We start from the raw sequence: 16,610 nt of genomic DNA on the forward strand, positions 1-16,610 counted from the left end.
GGGGGACGGTCAGATGAAAGACTAGACTTTAAATTGGAGCGTCACACCACACTTCAGCCAATCAGATGGAACTTTATTCTAGGTTTCAGCCAATCACACCGAACTTCATTTTACGCTTCAGCCAATCAGATGGTGTTGCATTATACAGTATATTTCACTTAATCAGATGGAATTTCCATGTTTCAGCCAATAAGTTGAAACCTTACTCTGTACTTCAGTCAATCAAATTGTGGCCTCGTAAATCCCTGGTAACTGGATCTGGAGTCAATGTTCCTTCATCTCAGAGACTCGGAATGCTGGTTTGGACCAGATGGGTTCAGCATTTCTCCTGTTTCCTGTTCTACATCAGTGCTTTACCGGGGTACTGAGTGCTTTCACATGGCCAAGCTTTCCAGGTGCTCTCCAACCCTGCAGAAAGACAGTGCTGACATGGAATCATTCTTATACATTGACAGACACTAAAGCAGAGCATTAAGGTGCTTCAGAGGTTCTATGTGTTCCTGAGAGCTGCAATACATACAGCCAGAGAACACATTATGATTTGTATCATATCACATTAATACTATTGTAAAAGTCAGAGCGGTATGCTCATCTGACATCTCTTTGATTTAGCAAACTTATTAAAAGATTGTGATATTTTGTATTTTTTACTTCATGGTTAATTTAAATGCACAGTTGATCCTCTCCACTGCCAATAGGAAAGCAGAGGTGCAAATAAATTCATAATCCTTCACCACAGCGGTGTCTGTTCTCGACAGACCCTGAAAGCAGAGTGGAAGTCTGTGATTCACAAGGTAACACTGGAGTTTTTACACTGTAGCCTGAGGAATGAATTGAACACCCGGGGCTTTCTGGGTATTACTGCTGTAGACTGCGGTGAGAATCATTATAAGACTTTGAATTTCAAATTAACCCTGGATTTCCAGCTGAAATAAAAATCAGATAATGATGAACAGTTGATACCCAAAGTACTGTGTTGCCTATGAGAAGTGCTGTAAATAAAAATGTAGCTGTGTTTGAGTGAGTGTGTTACATTGCTCTGATGTATAGATGATTGATTGACTGAAGGTAATATGCTGTACCGTAGTGTATCTAGCATTGTAACTCACATTGGATAAAAAGATGTCAGCTAAATAGAAGGGGAGGATGCAGTGGTATGGTAGTGCAGTGGTGCAGTGGGTTTGGCCAGGGTCTGCTCCCTGGTGGGTCTGGGGTTTGAGTTCCGCTGGGGGTGCCTTGTAGTGGACTGGTGTCCTGTCCTGGGTGCGTCCCCTCCAGCCTTGTGCCCTGTGTTGCTGGGTTAGGCTCTGGCTTGCTGTGACCCCTGCTAGGGACAAGCAGTTTCAGACAGTGTGTCTATGTCTAAATAGAAGAGTATTTATCATGAGTCATTTTAGAGAAAAATGTCTGCTAAACCTGCAAGGGGACAGCTGTTAGTCTAGTTGTTAGTGCTACTGCATTTGGACCCACAGGTTCAATCCCCACCTCCAGCTGTAGTACCCTTGAGCAAGGTACTTACCCTAATTTCCTCAAGTAAAATTATCCAGATGTATAAATGGGTAAATAAGTGTCAGCTTGTAAGTATAATAATTGTAACCTCAACATTCTAAGTCACTATGGAGGAAAGTGTCAGCTAAATGACAAGTAAACTGAAACCTATGCCACCTGCTGGCCCAGTATGGTAAGTTGTGCTCTGCAGCAGGTGAATGATTTTACACAGACTGGTGAAGACTGCTGTTGGGTAATTAATTAACTGTAGACAAAATCCTACTTACTTCAGTGTCTCTGTGTTTGTACATCTCGGTGGCTGTAAGTATAAGATTTGGATATTTATGCGTAGGCAGCTGATACTCTAGGTTGCAGGTTCAAATCCCACCTACTGCTATAGTACCCTTAGGTAAGGTACTTAACCTAAATTGGTCTAGTAAAAAGGGCTTATCAAGCTTTATAAATGGTAAATTTTAGGTAGCTTAACAGTGAAAGTTGCTTTGGGGCGACTAAATGAATAAATGTTTATACAGCTGGTCCCTGACTTACGATGGGGTTACGTTCCATGAAACCTATGGTAAGCCAAAAATATCGTAAGTTGAAAATGCATTTAATACACCTAATACACACCTCTGAATGATAAAATTCAAAATTCGAAGTACGGTTTCAACTGAATGTCTATTGCCAGCTCATCATCGTAAAGTCGAAAAATCATAAGTCAAACCATCGTAAGTCGAGGAGCATCTGTATACTGTATGCCTGTGAGGGAGATCTGAACTGGCTGTGATCGTAGAGTGAAGACCTGGGAAGGTGACCACACAGACTTGTGGGTTTGATGAACTCAGCCAGAAAGGGACATACACTCCTAGAGTACTGCAAGGTCCCACCAGCACTGATCTCACTGTTTGGCCCAACTGTGCAGTCAAATGTGACCACTGGGTGACAACCTCTCTTCATCAATGCTGTCTGTCCTCATGGAAAGTTCCTCTTTTCATCCCCACTGTTTTTAAATCCACATTGAAAGGCAACAGATTTTTGATGCGGTTTTACAACTACAGCTGGCCAAAAATACAGCCTCTGTATCTAAACCGCAGACATGACAAAATATTTTCATACCATATTTCCCAAGTGAAACAACACTGGATAGCTTTAAGTTCACTTTTACTGAATATTCTTCATTAGTATTAATTGTTTTATTATTGCTATTGATTATGACAGATTTGGTTTCAAATGGGGCAGCACAACGTGTAGTGGGTAGCACTACTGCCTCAGTGCCTGGACTCTTTGGGCATTGGTTTGTTCTCGTTTTCTGTGTGGGTTTCCTCCTGCAGTCCAAAGGAATTTTTTTTTCTCTTTTTTTAAAATGGATCAGAATGGATCACCAGTCCACCAAGGGTGTCTGGTTCAACACCTTGTCCAACTCGACAGGAATAAATTTCTAAATTCATCATTTCCGGTAATTAAAATCTTCATTCAATAAATAAATTAATCCTAAAAACTGCCATGCCAGTAATAAAATTTAAAATAAAACCATAAAAATCAATAAGCTAATATGAAGACCACATGGTAGAACCTTTAAAACACTAAAAACACACCCCAAGGCTTAAAACCAAAGACATACAGTTGAGGTGAATTAGACCCTCAATGGAATAGAATCAGTGGGCTAAAGACTGATGGAGTACACCCTGTGGTGGACTGGTGTCCTGTCCAGGGTGTACTCCATCAGTCTTTAGCCCACTGATTGTAGGATAGGCTCTGGACGGCCACAAAGATGACCAGTATAAGCAACTAACAAAAACAAGTGTTTCCAATGTGATTTCACAAAGAAAAATGGAAAATTCACATGATTGCACCCCCCATGTGGATGACCACAGTTCAGAGCTGCTCTGCTCAGTCTCTTAATGAGTCTGACTGAATTTGCAATGCATTGTTTCCTTAAACTCTCCTAACACGTAAACATATCAAAACATAATATTATCTCTTGTATTCCTTCTTTTTAAGAACATTAACACAGAACATCTAAACCTAGCCAGGAGGGAGTAAACAAACATGTAAATAAAAATAAATCAACAAAATATCAACAAATTACAAGTCACTCCAATGACCATTTATATTATGTAAAAACCTTTAAAACATTACAGTAATTTACTATCTTAATGACCTTTTTATTACACTTTAAAAGTGTTTATGTACTGTTTAAATTCTTTAGGAAAAACTGAAGTTAGCAAATTTGGACCTGTGAACTATATGATATTTGGCTAAGACAGTCTTTAACAGGCCTATTGATTAATTTTTAATTGGTAATATATACCTGTTTCTTAGGCGGATGCAGTGGCGCAATGGGTTTGGCCAAGGCCTGCTCTGTGGTGGGTCTGAGGTTCGAGTCCTGCTTGGGGTATCCCATCCAGGGTGTGTCCTCTCCCCCTCCAGCCCTGTGCTGCTGGGCTAGACTCCGGTTCGCTGCAACCCTGCTCAGAACAAGCGGTTGTAGACATTGTGTCTGTGTGTGTATACCTGTTTCTCTTTGCTTCTATCAAAATGTAAGAATCCAAACAGTACACATTTATAAAGCAAAGCAAGATCCTTACACAGTTTATCAATAAGCTTCGAGACATCAATCCATAGTTGTTTTGGTGTAATAATTAAACTGAAGACTTTATTCTCATTGTACTGCTGTACAATACAACGAAAAATATGATAGTGCCAGGAAAGGTGAGGCTCAGTCTCTGAGTGCATGGTACTCATCCATCCATCCATCCATCCATCTTCCTCCGCTTATCCAGGGCCGGGTCACGGGGGCAGCAGTCCGAGTAGATCCCCCCAGACTTCCCTCTCCCCGCACACCTCATCCAGCTCCTCTGGGGGAACCCCAAGGCGTTCCCAGGCCAGCCGGGAGACGTAGTCTCTCCAACGTGTCCTGGGTCTGCCCCGAGGCCTCCTCCCAGTGGGACATGCCCGGAACACCTCACCAGGGAGGCGTCCAGGAGGCATCTGGAACAGATGCCTGAGCCACCTCAACTGGCTCCTCTCGATGCGGAGGAGCAGCGGCTCTACTCCGAGTTCCTCACCCTATGCATGTACCATAAAGAACAATTTACATCTATTCCTTTATTGATATTTTTTTTCTCAAAAATGCTTTACAGGACAGACTTTGTGTAAAATTTTAAAAGCCATTTCCTTAACCTTGCTGAGCTGTGCCTGGCCCTGACCCTGACCTTATGACCCTTTTGACCTTTCTGTCACCTCTTTCACACACATTTGAACTCGCATTTGATTATATATGTATACACATAGTTTTTAAATAATGTATTGTGATGTAATTTTTTGCGAGTTATAAGTTATAAGTTTCGCGATAACGGCATATTTTGAGCAGGCGGTACAACAGCCAGCAGACACAGGTACAGAAGGCGGACCGTTCCCACCACAAGGGGCGCTCCTGCATTTCTCGTTTGGCCTGGCCCGACCTTAAAGAAAACTCGTCTATGATTGGTCTGTGGAATTCAAACAGTAAAGTCCCGCCCTTGCATAGATTCTATTGGTTTAATTACAGGCTCCTTCTTTGTAGTCGGCTCATTGATTAGTTTTTATTGGCTGGATTCTACCCTCCTCCTTTGTAGTCAGTTCCATATGTTGGCTCTCATTGGTTGGAGTCCACGCTCCATCTTTGTTGTGGGTCTCTTTGAATGGTTCCTATTGGTTGATTTCCGGGCTTTTCCTCCGGAGCCTTTTGTCACTTCCGGTCCTTATGACGACGCGGAAACACAAAAAAGGAAAGGAGAGCGAAGAAAAAAAAGGGAAGAATAGAGGAAAATCCGGGAAGACCCGACGAGTCTCTTTAAACACTTATGCACATTTGCAGCGGTTTTTCAATGTCATGTTCCCCCGTGGTGGTAGCCGGATGTTCTCAGTGAGCTTCAGTTTGGCGGCGGCGAACATTTGAAAGCGGACCTAGCTAGGCGGCTAACGTCGACCCGGCGGCTCGTCCGACCCCCCGGTCGGTCTCGTCCTCTTCGGCTCCTTTTCCTCTCGTTGCTGTTTTCCGTGTAATGAGGATGGCTAGCACGGCCCTGTACGCCTGCACGAAGTGTAACCAGCGCTACCCGTTCGAGGAGCTGTCGCAGGGACAGCAGCTGTGTAAGGTGTGTGTGGAGACGTGGAAGAGCCACATACGAACACTTAGAGATACAAACACATATAGTCAGAGGGCGGTCTGTGGGGTTCTACACTCAACAGACACTCACTGCCACTGATTCTTTCTCTGTTTGCGCACACTCTTGATTTTACTCTGTCAGTGTGTGTGTGGTGGGGTTGAGTTCTGCAAGCGATTTGCATCATGCTCATGATCATCATGATCATGACATGTTATGTAGCACAGCGTAAATTGTTCAAATGTTACCAAAAGGCACGAGCACTGAGCAGGTGACATTCTTCTGGTTGGCTGTGTTGTCATGTACTGTAACTGTAGATTCCAGGTTTGAACCCCATCTCCTAGTAGCCTAGTGTCCTTGATCAAGTTACTTGCTCTGAACTCATAGCTCAGTCACCTTGTGGAAAGCAGTCAGGTAAAATTAATCTGAAGATTATTAGCTGTTACTAGTATGGGGATTGACACTGTGAGGTTTGCATGCTAAGCTGCACTGAGAACAGCTGTAGCCACTGTACTACCTGATGTTATAGCAATGTTCATATTTGCTCCCTTTGGGCAGAATCTGTTTTTGACACAGTGCATCATGGTGCTCGAAATCTGCAGATATGTGTGTTGTGTTATGCTTTTCATTGTGTGTTCACACGGACCACAACCACGATTTATCTCCAAGATGGTCCATCTCTCTCTCTCTCTGTGCCTTTGAACCCCAGGTTTGCTGTGTCTGTCTGTTGTGCTTACATACATACATGCGCACATGTAGTGCAGAGGATGTGAACTCCACATTAATGAAATCATCGCTGCCGATTCATGCCTTATTGACACAGAGATATGACTCATGACACAAACATGGACCAACACACTTCTTGGAACTTGGCACACTACATGCATTGCTGAGTAAACACACTGAGCTATGTGTGTAAAGTTGTTTTCTCAACAGCAAATCACACCATGTTGTTTTCTGTCCCACAGGAGTGTCGGATAGCACACCCCATTGTGAAGTGCACATACTGCAGGTCGGAGTTTCAACAGGAGAGGTGGGTCACACTGCATAGTTTACATTTATTCACTTAGCAGATGCTTTTTTTCCTCCAAAGCAACTTCCAGTGAACTCTATGTAGTGTTACTAGCCCACACACCTTATTCACCACGGTGACTTACACTGCTAGATACACTACTTACACTGGGTCACTCGTCCATACATCAGTGAAACACACTCTCTCTGTGTCACTCACACACTATGGGGGAACCTGAACAGCATGTCTTTGGACTGTGGGAGGAAACCCACACAGACACGGGGAGAACATGCAAACTCCACACAGACTGAGTGGGGATTGAACCCACGTTCTCTCACACCACCCAGGCGCTGTGAGACAGCAGCACTACTCACCGTGCCGCCCACTACACACCCAGACAGATCAGAATGAGACCTGTGGGTAAAGACCCTGTATCCTGCTGTTTGGTTCTAATGTCTCCTTTTTTCTTTGCTTCTGTTGAAACCAGTAAGACAAACACGATTTGCAAAAAGTGTGCACAGAACGTGAAGCAATTCGGAACTGTAAGTACACCAAATTGTGGTCATATTGCCACCTCTGCCTCTTGTTTGGGTCCGGAGTGTGACTAGAACTGTAATTCTGGCTATGCACTGTGTCCCTGCAGCCAAAGCCCTGCCAGTACTGCAACATCATCGCGGCCTTCATTGGCACCAAGTGCCAGCGCTGCACCAACTCGGAGAAGAAGTATGGGCCACCGCAACCATGCGAACAGTGCAAGCAGCAGTGTGCCTTTGACCGTAAGGAGGAGGGACGCCGGAAGGTACGGGGCATGGATTGTGGTCATTTTTCCCATGCTAGGTACCAGTGTCTGGGTGTAGGTGCGCTCCTCACTCTGTTTGCTTCTTGCTGTGTAGATGGCTGTTGTGGTTAAGGACCACTGCCTCCCATGTTCTCACTCTGGTAAACAAGCAGTTGATTCCGTCAGTTGGCACCCCTTCTTTCAGGCTGTGTAATTGCTACCTGTCTCCCTGTTCGTAATGCTCTGTGACATGTGTATGGTACACACATCTCTTTCTTCACCAAAACACGCTGCATTCTATTCCCCCCATCATGTCACCTTGAGCTGAGACATTGCAGAAGGTAACCATAACAGCTGAGCCCACTCCTGCAAGCCTACCCATGATCAAAGGATGTACCTTGAATTCATACAGTAAAAATTACCCTGCTGTATAGATGGGTTAATCTGCACAGTAATTTGAGGCTTAGCGTACAACCCTGACACCTTGGAGAAAATGGTCATTCAGATAAGTAAAGACCAGTAATTTATTCATTCACTTCGTATTACTGTGATTGCCATTGTCATTTGTTACACCAATAGACTTGTTTACTTCCTGATTATTAAAATAAATCATTATGTAATAACTAATTTTTTGCTTTTTCCAGTGAAATGCTTGAAAAGTGTCTTTTCTGCAGGTCATTTGTGTTTTAGGGAGGTTATGTAGTTGAGGGGGCCGCTGGGGGCCAGAAACCAATAAACTAATTGTCCTTCATAAGATGTAATGAACAATGGTTTTCTGTTCAGCAGTTTTTCCAAACACCTTTTTATCTGAAGGAACAAAGGGTATTGGAGGAGCGATGTGTGTACATAGTAAACACATCTCTCTCCCTGGAAGGTGGATGGCAAGCTACTGTGCTGGCTGTGCACACTGTCCTACCGCCGGGTGCTGCAGAAGACCAAGGAGCAGCGGAAAGGCCTTGGCTCCTCCAACTCTTCGCTCAGCGAGAAGGAGCACCACCCAAGGCACCATCACCACCATCACCACCGACACAGCAGCTCCCACCACAAGTAGGAGCTACTTATCTTTTATCTCTAGTTGCCATGTGTTTTTGACATAATTTAAACATGTGCTGCACTGGTCATGTTTGTCCTGATCATCAACACTCACAAGCGCCAGACACAAGTTGTAAACAGTGTGGAAGCGAGTCGAAGTGATGTGGTCCCACACTGTTTCCTCTGCCTGAGTGTGTTTTACTGTCAGCTGGCTATCATGCAGGTAAAAATTGCTCCACCACATAGAAAAATTTTGCAAAGCATCATATAAGTGAAGAAAATTACTTGAGTATATTCTGACTTGATACTCTAATTTTACTCAAGTTAGTTTTTGGATGAGTACTTTTGCTGTGCAATATTTAATTTAAAGTAGTAATACTCTTGCTGGTTTTTAAAACACTACCGATCTTGTTCTTCTGCTCAGCTTTGCCCCCTCTCTGTGTTTAATACCCATTATACACTCTTGGACCCTCGTCCCAGGGGATGGAAAGGTCAGAATGTGGCACCTGTTGTCCAACCCTGTCTGATAGGGTCTTTTACTCTAAAACCATTGGTTTCTTTTTCCCTTTTTTCCTTCACTGCATTCTGTGTAGACCTGGTCCCCACTGACCAATTAATACGTTGATGGCAGATAGTGTATGCCCCTGCAGCACTGTCATATGAGTGTGTTTGTCCTTTTCCCGCAGCTGAGCAGCAGTTTGAGCCCAGATTGGACCAGGGCCTGTGGGATAGATGAGAGCCTGTGAGGGACTCTGCCACATGTACATTTTGTTCCAAGTCACCAGGGGGTCTGTGGTGGTTTTTTTGGTTCCTCCAGCATCTCATGTCTGTGCTCTCCCTTCTTCAGCCATAAATCTTCCTCCATTCAGAACGAAACCCCAAAGAAGAAGCCAAAATTGGAGACAAAGCCATCAAACGGAGACAGGTATGGTTGTGCAGAGGGCTATCCGTAGGAGGGTAGGGTGTGGGGTGCCCGTCTCTTGGGAGATACTCACTCCCTGCCCCATGACTTCCCTGCAGCAGCTCCATCACCCAATCCATGGATGCTGGCACCACAGACAACTTTATCCTTATCAGCCAGCTGAAAGAGGAGGTGATGATGCTCAAGCGGATGGTGCAACAGAGGGACCAGACCATCCTGGAGAAGGACAGGAAGGTGGGTGGTGGGAACAGTGTACCTTGCATGCGACAGTGGGGGGAGCTTAGCCATGCTGGTATGGAATAAATATGAATCTTCATCTGTTCATCTCCTTCCAGCTGACGGAGCTGAAGGCCGACTTCCAGTACCAGGAAAACAACATGAGGGTGAAGATGAACAACATGGAGAAGGCCCACAAGGAGGCCATGGAGCAGCAGCAGGTCAGAGCTGTGTGAGGCATGCGTGCATGCATGTCTCCACGTACGTGTGTGCGTCCATGTCTGGACAAGTTTCCAGCTCCTCCTCTCCCTGCTGCAGGCCAAGAACAGGGAGCTCCTGAAGCAGGTTGCTGCCCTCTCCAAGGGGAAGAAGTTTGACAAGGCGGGGAGCTCTCTGCTGTCCCCCTGAAGCCCCCGGCGCAACAACACCCCCCCCCCCCCCCCCCCTCCCCTTAAACAAAGTGGAGCAACGAGGGTCACTGTGACAGCCTGACTGACCCCCCACAGACAGACAGACGTTAACACATTCCCATCTGTGGACACATCATTTACTGTCACTTTAAATATGATTCATAGCCACATCTCAGCAAAAGCTCTGTTTGTACTGCTTTTTAGACCCATTTTCAGGCAGTGGCCGGGAAACGTGCCATCTTGCAGCAAACCGTTGGAAAACGATGTTGAACCTAACCCATACAGTACATGATATAGGATGCCTTTGACTCCATAATTTGATCCTTTTTAGGCAAATGAAATATTGTTTCATATGTAATATGTGTAGAAAAGTCATTAAGCCCATTTTTAATGCTGCCATGAAGTTCTGCAGGTGGCACATTAGGAAATACCAAGTCTTTACTTGGAAGCATTGGGGGTTGTGATAGCACCACAGTTAGAACGGTTGTTTAAACCGGTCTGTGCTGTAGTGGTTTAATTTTAAAAAGCCTACTTTTAAAAGTCTTTGATTGTTACACTGAGATCAATTTGGTGTGACCCATTTCTACAGCTATGTATTTTACTGGAGTGTACCAGGATAAGTACTGTGCTCAAAGGTGCTACAGCAGGATTATTGGGTGGGCCTTGAACCAGCAATGTTTGGGTTTCATGTCATGTCCAGTGTCAGTACACTATGTGCAGTTCTACAGGAGTGGCCCAAAAAAGGTGGACTTTTTCACAGCCCCAGTTCTGTTCTGGGGACGGGAAAGCACCCTGTGGAATTGGAGCACAGTAACATTTAATAACTTGCCGAATACCTGGTTTTACACCCTAAACACTCCACCCCTTGAGACTGGACTCCATGTTTGGTGAGATCTGTCACAGGGAACCTCGTGGTGCTCCTTGTTTTCGTCTCCTTTTCACGTTACTATGAATCCCTCTTCGATTTGACCTTTCCAGCACTGGACACATCAGCACCTTTTTTTTCTGATGGTTCTTCTCGGACTGTTTTTATTTATTTACATTTCTCACCTCAGCGGAGAACAGCCCGACGGTGGCACCAGACCTCTTATTCACGTTTTCTATTTGGATGTAATAATGTAAAGCGAACTCTCTGCTAGGGGCCTCGTCCACAGATACCTGTGTGCCAGTGTGGATCCGTACAGGGACATCCATGTGAAGCCTGGACTGTGTTTACAACTATATTCTCCTACAACCACATCCTCCAGGAGGAGCTGGGGTCAGGGCCCCTCGGCAGATCCATCAGGACCAGTGTTTGCAAATGCCAAACAGCCAAGAACAATAAGCCTTTAATTTGTAATCTTTATTTTTGTAATGTTTTGTACAACGAAACCTGTGCAGTTGGCCTCAGCTCCAGCATGTGGTGCCGCTCACTCCGGTGGAAGGACCCGTGTGGACCTGTGTGCCGCACCCCAAGACAGGCCTCGGCAGGCTGAGTGTAAAGATGTGCAGCAGTGAAGGCCGTTGTGTATTTAAAGTGTGTCGCTTGTTCGGGTTTCTCAGTACATGTATAGGGCGCCTTTTCATGTATCTCTAGGAAGTTCTTCTAAGGACACATGTGTCACGTGTTTGCAGTCTCCCGACAAGGTGAGGCGCTGTCTTCACACCCTGCAGTACAGGATCACTTTTGTACTTTTTCAAGGCCAACATTTCAGAGAATATTAAATCTAGTAAAAGGAAACTGCTGTCCGTTGTTGTCTTTGCTCCCTCAGAGAGCTGCCGGTTCTCCAACGACTGTAGCGTGTTTGTTCTGTGTTCGCTGTCCTCCTGCCAGCCTGGTTGACTGTGTCTAGTGGTTTGTGTAGCCACCTTGTAATGGACTGGAGTCCTGTCCGGGCTGTACCCTTGCCGACCTATGCTTCTGTGATAGATTCTATACCACTGCAACCCTGATTTCCACAAGCAGTTAGCAATAGTGAGCGAGCAATTTTTCTCAAATTTTATGCTGAACATTGACATAATTCTGTTTTATTGGCTGTTGAGTGAAAATCTAGTTCTTCAAAGTGCCTTTCTGAGATTTTATCCCCTGGTTTGAATGTAAAGTAGTTCATGCCCCCTATTCTTTATTTAGAATCATTAAAATTTGCTCTATGATGAGTATGAATTAGAGTGGTTCTGAAGTAAAAGGTACTAAGCTTCATATACCAGACATTAAAGATATAACATGTACAACAAAGTTAAACAACTTTTTGAAAAAGTGACTAAAGTGAATTCCTTTTGATTTAACTGTTGTCTGTTTATATTTTACTAAATTGAGCCTTTGATTTCGGAACCTTTGACTGGAGTTGAGTAAGACTGAATAAATCAGACTGGGGTCTAAACGAACACTGTTGGGTGTACATTTCACTCTGACAGGTGTTGGACCCCACCCGGTGTGAGGCTGTGCTCTACTTGGTCATTGCATCTGTCAGCCACTGGAGGGCAGACGTTCGCAACATGGTTCTCTACTGTTTATGTTCATGAGTCACCTGACAGGTATCAATCACTTCACCTTATTTGTTTTTGCATTTGGCCATTGCCTTCGCACTCTGCTCAGGTTTAATACAGAAATTTTACTGTTGCATATATCCAAAATTAATTATATACATATGCAAATATTAGTTCTGTTTGGGTGTTAAAAAGGCTGAAACATTTGTGGGAATTATGAACCACTACAGCTGCATAAGGAATATGGATGATGAGGTACAGTCCACACTAGCACTGGATTTTTGGACAACTTGGAATTTTACTACCATTTAAAAACAATGTCTACAGAATTATAACCTCCATCTAAGGCACTTTCAGAGTGGTTTTTTTTTTCCACTTCCACAGCTGAATCCATTTCATTGCATTAATTTATGATATTAATTGTATTAAGTACCTCGCTAAAGAGTGCTCCAGCAGGAGGTGGGATTCAAACCCAACATGTACAGATTGCAAAGTGGCACCTTTAACAAGTACAGCTCCATTTTTGTGATTGTGTAAATTAAAAAATTTTGTTAAAAACGCAGGAAATAGGTATGCTGCAATTGAATGTTGTCCCTGAGCAAATAATTGCCAATATGGAGATGGAAATCCAGTTGGGTTTTACCTCCAGTCTGGGATGCAAAATACAATAGAGTGTCAGCAGTCTATGGGGGCAAATATTTTATTCTGAGGACAAAGGGCAGTCAAGCGAGACGGTCACTAGTGGACTGACTACAGATAAGCTCAGCAGGCTCTTCTAGGAAAGTGAGTCACAGACTGCAGTTTTATGGAAGCAGTTCGGGGTAAGTGCTTTTCCCAAGAGTACAACAGCATGACCCCTCTGGGCTTAGAAAGCCAGATTTCCTGAGGTCGAGGCCAGCTTCTGAACTTAAGTACTACCTCGCTGTAGGAAGTTGAAGGACAAACGTTGACCGTCCTCTGCCACTGAAGCAACAGCCATATGAAAAATGTTTTAATCATGTCTGAGGATGGTCAGTTCCGGAGGATGCCGTGTCACGTGGGGGTTTGGAAAGGTGGATTTCCTGTCCTGTAACCAAAGCGTGCAAGTCAACAGGTCCAGGGCCATTGTGTTTGTGTGTGTTTGGCCTCCCTGACCAAGAGCTCACTGCTGTGTAAACTGGCCCCGGTTTCCCATGATGCCAAAGCAGTGGCCCTGACTCTTCTGTTTACCTCCAAGAGGCAGAACACATTGGTGCAAATGTAGCATGTCCTCCAAAAGCTTGAACTGACTGTCACAGAAACCCTCATTTCAGTCCTAGTGAAATGTAGAACATCATAAGTCTCCTCCTGGATGACTACAAAGCATGCACTTTGCACTCTGTTTATCGCTGTTTTTCTCACTGCCTGCGCTTATATAAAACGGTTTCTTCAGGTCCTCCGCAATGCCTACCCTCGCTCTACAGCTAATTCTACAATGGCGTGGGTGGCCTCTATATTTGTTTCCTGTCTTTAAAGTGTTTGGCAGTCTTACAAGACCAGGAAAGATTTGGTCGCGGTTGGTGGAAATAAATTACCGCAACACCAGGTGCAAAACGTTTGTATGGAAAGACTGTAAAAGCATGACTGTACCATGGTTTAGCTTGAGCTCGCAGCCATGGTGAACAAGCAGAAGTTAAAGTTTGTCACCTTAGAGCTGCAAAGCTTGGACATTGTTACATCCAATCAAAGAAGAACGCCTGGACGGCTCACAACAGCTCATCCAATCAGGGAAAAGCGCCTGGACGGTTCACCCCAGCTCATCCAATCAGGGACGAGTGCCTGGATGGAAACCACAATTCAGCCAATCAGGACTTTTGTCTCCTTTCTCATAACCCTTATCAGGTTTAGTCCAGGGATTGTGTGTCATTTTATTGCTGGAAAACAGACCCAGGTGATTCACCACCACCAGCTCTCTGACTGTTTGCCACCATGTGCTACTGATCTCCCAACCCGCAATGTTTTAGGACAAACGGACGCCGAAGCAGCCTTTGCAAACCCCTACACAGGAGCAACATGGCTAAGAATGCCACTTGATTTGGGGCATCTAAGGACTGCATTCTCCACATGGCACTTTCACCTGTCCTTCTGTCATTTTAAGCTACAATTAATGTTTTCCTCCACTGATTTTTTTGTCTTGCACACGATGCCTTTGCCCTGCTCACCAGCCTTTAGCAATGCAGCCTTTTTTCTTCCTGTCTTGCTGAATTGTGCTCACTGGCAACTTTTGTTTCGTGGGGTCCTGCATTGTCTCACACACACACACACACATGCACGAAGAGCAGGAGTCTTGAAGGTCATCCAGACGGAGGTAAGAGGGCAGGCCTGTTCTCATCTACCATCTGGCCTTATTACCAAACTGTGGGGAGTGTCTTGAAGCGGCGCCCCCAGCCCGGTTGCCCCGTGATGCCTTCACGTCCACTCTCTGGTTCTGCCGAAGAACCGGGATCGTGACAATCCAGGTGTCACCCAGGCCTCTTAGCGTCCACATACAAACAAAGTGGCCCAGGAGGAAGCCCCCACCAGCTTGTTGCTTTGTTTGGTTCAAAACTTTTTAGTTTTTTTTTTGGTCTCCTCTTCCAATAACTCCTGCAACTGTTTTTCTGTTCCTAGTTATTTACTGTAACACTGCAATGTTCTGAGTGAAGGAAGTGTCAGTTACAGGCTGTGTTGTCTGTCCTATTTAAGGAGGGGTGTGTATAGCGCTCCATAGGTCAACACATGGTGATGGTGTGTGTCAGTAAGCCTGTGGCTTCCTGCTGGTGCTGGGTTGCACGTTTTAAAAACACAACGGAGGAATAGAACTCCCAGCCACAGACCCGGTGATGGGGGCAGGGGGTGAAGATATTGACTTTCTGAAGATTTTGCTAAAGGTTCAGCATTGGGGAAATGGCATGAGCGACACAGATCTTTCAGGAGGGAAGTGTCTATTTTTGTCCCTGTTTGCTCCTCAAAAATTGAGTGCAGAACGGGAACAGATAATGCATGTGATGTGCTGAAAGAAAAAAAAAAAAAAACCAGCTGTCATTCTACACAAACACACCGCTCCTGCCGGAAATGAGGAAGTGAGAGAAGCGCCCGAGCCGTGAAGCGTATGCTGGTTGCTAGGATACCCAGATGAGAGGCCCGTGATTGGCTGAGTCCTCTGCATTCTGCTGACATCACGCTGTTGCTGGGGCAGAGAGAAGTTATTGTTGGGTTTAGTCTGCTAACTGTGCGGTTTGGCCGGGCGTCTGCAACAACAACAATAAGGCAACCTGTGTTTTTTTAATCTGTCTGTTTGCTTTGCTGGAGAACGGAGTTATCTTTCAGTCAGAGATTTCTCACACTATACTGGCTTATTTGGTTATTACATTCTCCTTTTAGATATGCGTTTGGCTCTTTTTAATCGAGCAGAAAGTGAATGCAACAACCTTTTTTGTCATTACGTGATGCTGATAAGTTTAAAGTGGTTTTCATATTCAGCAGCTTCAGTTCACTGTATATTTACATTTATCTGATGCTTTTCTCAAAAGGTGTACGTTACTTATGTGCTCGTTTATGCAGCAGGATAATTACCTTGGTCAAGGGTACTACAGATGGAGGTGGGATTCAAACCTGGGTCCTTTGAATTGAAAGGTGACACCTCTAACCGCTATGCCCCCTGCTGACCCCCTAAATGCAAATATAAACTTGCATAAATAACTCTGGACAGAACTATTTTTACACTTTTACTGTCTTTATACAGCAAGCCAAACAAAAACTGCAGTGTAAACAGGCAGCAAGTGCTGCTGAAATGGACTTTTCCCTGTCTGACACACAAGGTGTTTAAAGATAATCTGAAAGTGACACGAATTAGTGTGCTTCATGAAACGTTTCTGAAGTGAGACTATGAAGGATCCAGCTTTAAAAATCACAGTCTCCGCAGCGGACGCACTCGGACCTGCTCAGACCACAATCATGCAGAGGCCTGATTTTGTGTGATCTCAGAGCTGAAGGTGACAAACAGTGGTTTCTACTTAGGATGACCGTCCTTAGGGTTGTTTCTGAGGGACTGGAGTTCAGCGCGTGCGTGCCAAGGTGAAGCCTGTGACGCCATCCAACAATGGAAGCTCAACCGTGTCATCTGTGTGTGTTGTGTGAG

The 16,610-nt window shown here is 44.8% G+C and overlaps 1 protein-coding gene across 5 annotated transcripts; it reads left to right on the plus strand.

Moving 5' to 3' along the window:
• Positions 1 to 5,243: 5,243 nt before the first annotated feature.
• Positions 5,244 to 11,687, plus strand: LOC108923767 (protein FAM76B). 5 transcript variants are annotated; one of them, XM_029250574.1, is made up of 11 exons: positions 5,244 to 5,627; positions 6,605 to 6,669; positions 7,136 to 7,190; positions 7,292 to 7,447; positions 8,301 to 8,473; position 8,989; positions 9,145 to 9,200; positions 9,306 to 9,383; positions 9,479 to 9,614; positions 9,716 to 9,817; positions 9,915 to 11,687. In XM_029250574.1, exons 1-11 carry the CDS (start codon positions 5,535 to 5,537, stop codon positions 10,002 to 10,004), a joined length of 1,005 nt encoding a protein of 334 aa, XP_029106407.1. In that variant the 5' UTR covers positions 5,244 to 5,534; the 3' UTR covers positions 10,005 to 11,687. The 5 variants fall into 5 exon arrangements, with proteins under 5 accessions (XP_029106407.1, XP_018590235.1, XP_018590236.1 ...); XM_018734719.2 differs by lacking the exons at position 8,989; positions 9,145 to 9,200 and having other exon boundaries at positions 9,276 to 9,383; XM_018734720.2 differs by lacking the exons at position 8,989; positions 9,145 to 9,200 and having other exon boundaries at positions 9,276 to 9,383; positions 9,482 to 9,614.
• The last annotated feature ends 4,923 nt before the right edge of the window (positions 11,688 to 16,610 follow it).

This window comes from Scleropages formosus, chromosome 3 (assembly GCF_900964775.1).
Source record: "Scleropages formosus chromosome 3, fSclFor1.1, whole genome shotgun sequence".
Taxonomy (NCBI): Eukaryota; Metazoa; Chordata; class Actinopteri; order Osteoglossiformes; family Osteoglossidae; genus Scleropages; species Scleropages formosus.

What these genes read in the sequence shown, in the direction of transcription:
- LOC108923767 (XM_029250574.1), top strand. Translation starts at nt 5,535, where the DNA reads ATGAGGATGGCTAGCACGGCCCTGTACGCCTGCACGAAGTGTAACCAG. An exon ending in TCGGAGTTTCAACAGGAGAG is followed by an intron (nt 6,670 to 7,135) that starts GTGGGTCACACT and finishes TGTTGAAACCAG; the next exon opens with TAAGACAAACACGATTTGCA. An exon ending in AGGCCATGGAGCAGCAGCAG is followed by an intron (nt 9,818 to 9,914) that starts GTCAGAGCTGTG and finishes TCCCTGCTGCAG; the next exon opens with GCCAAGAACAGGGAGCTCCT.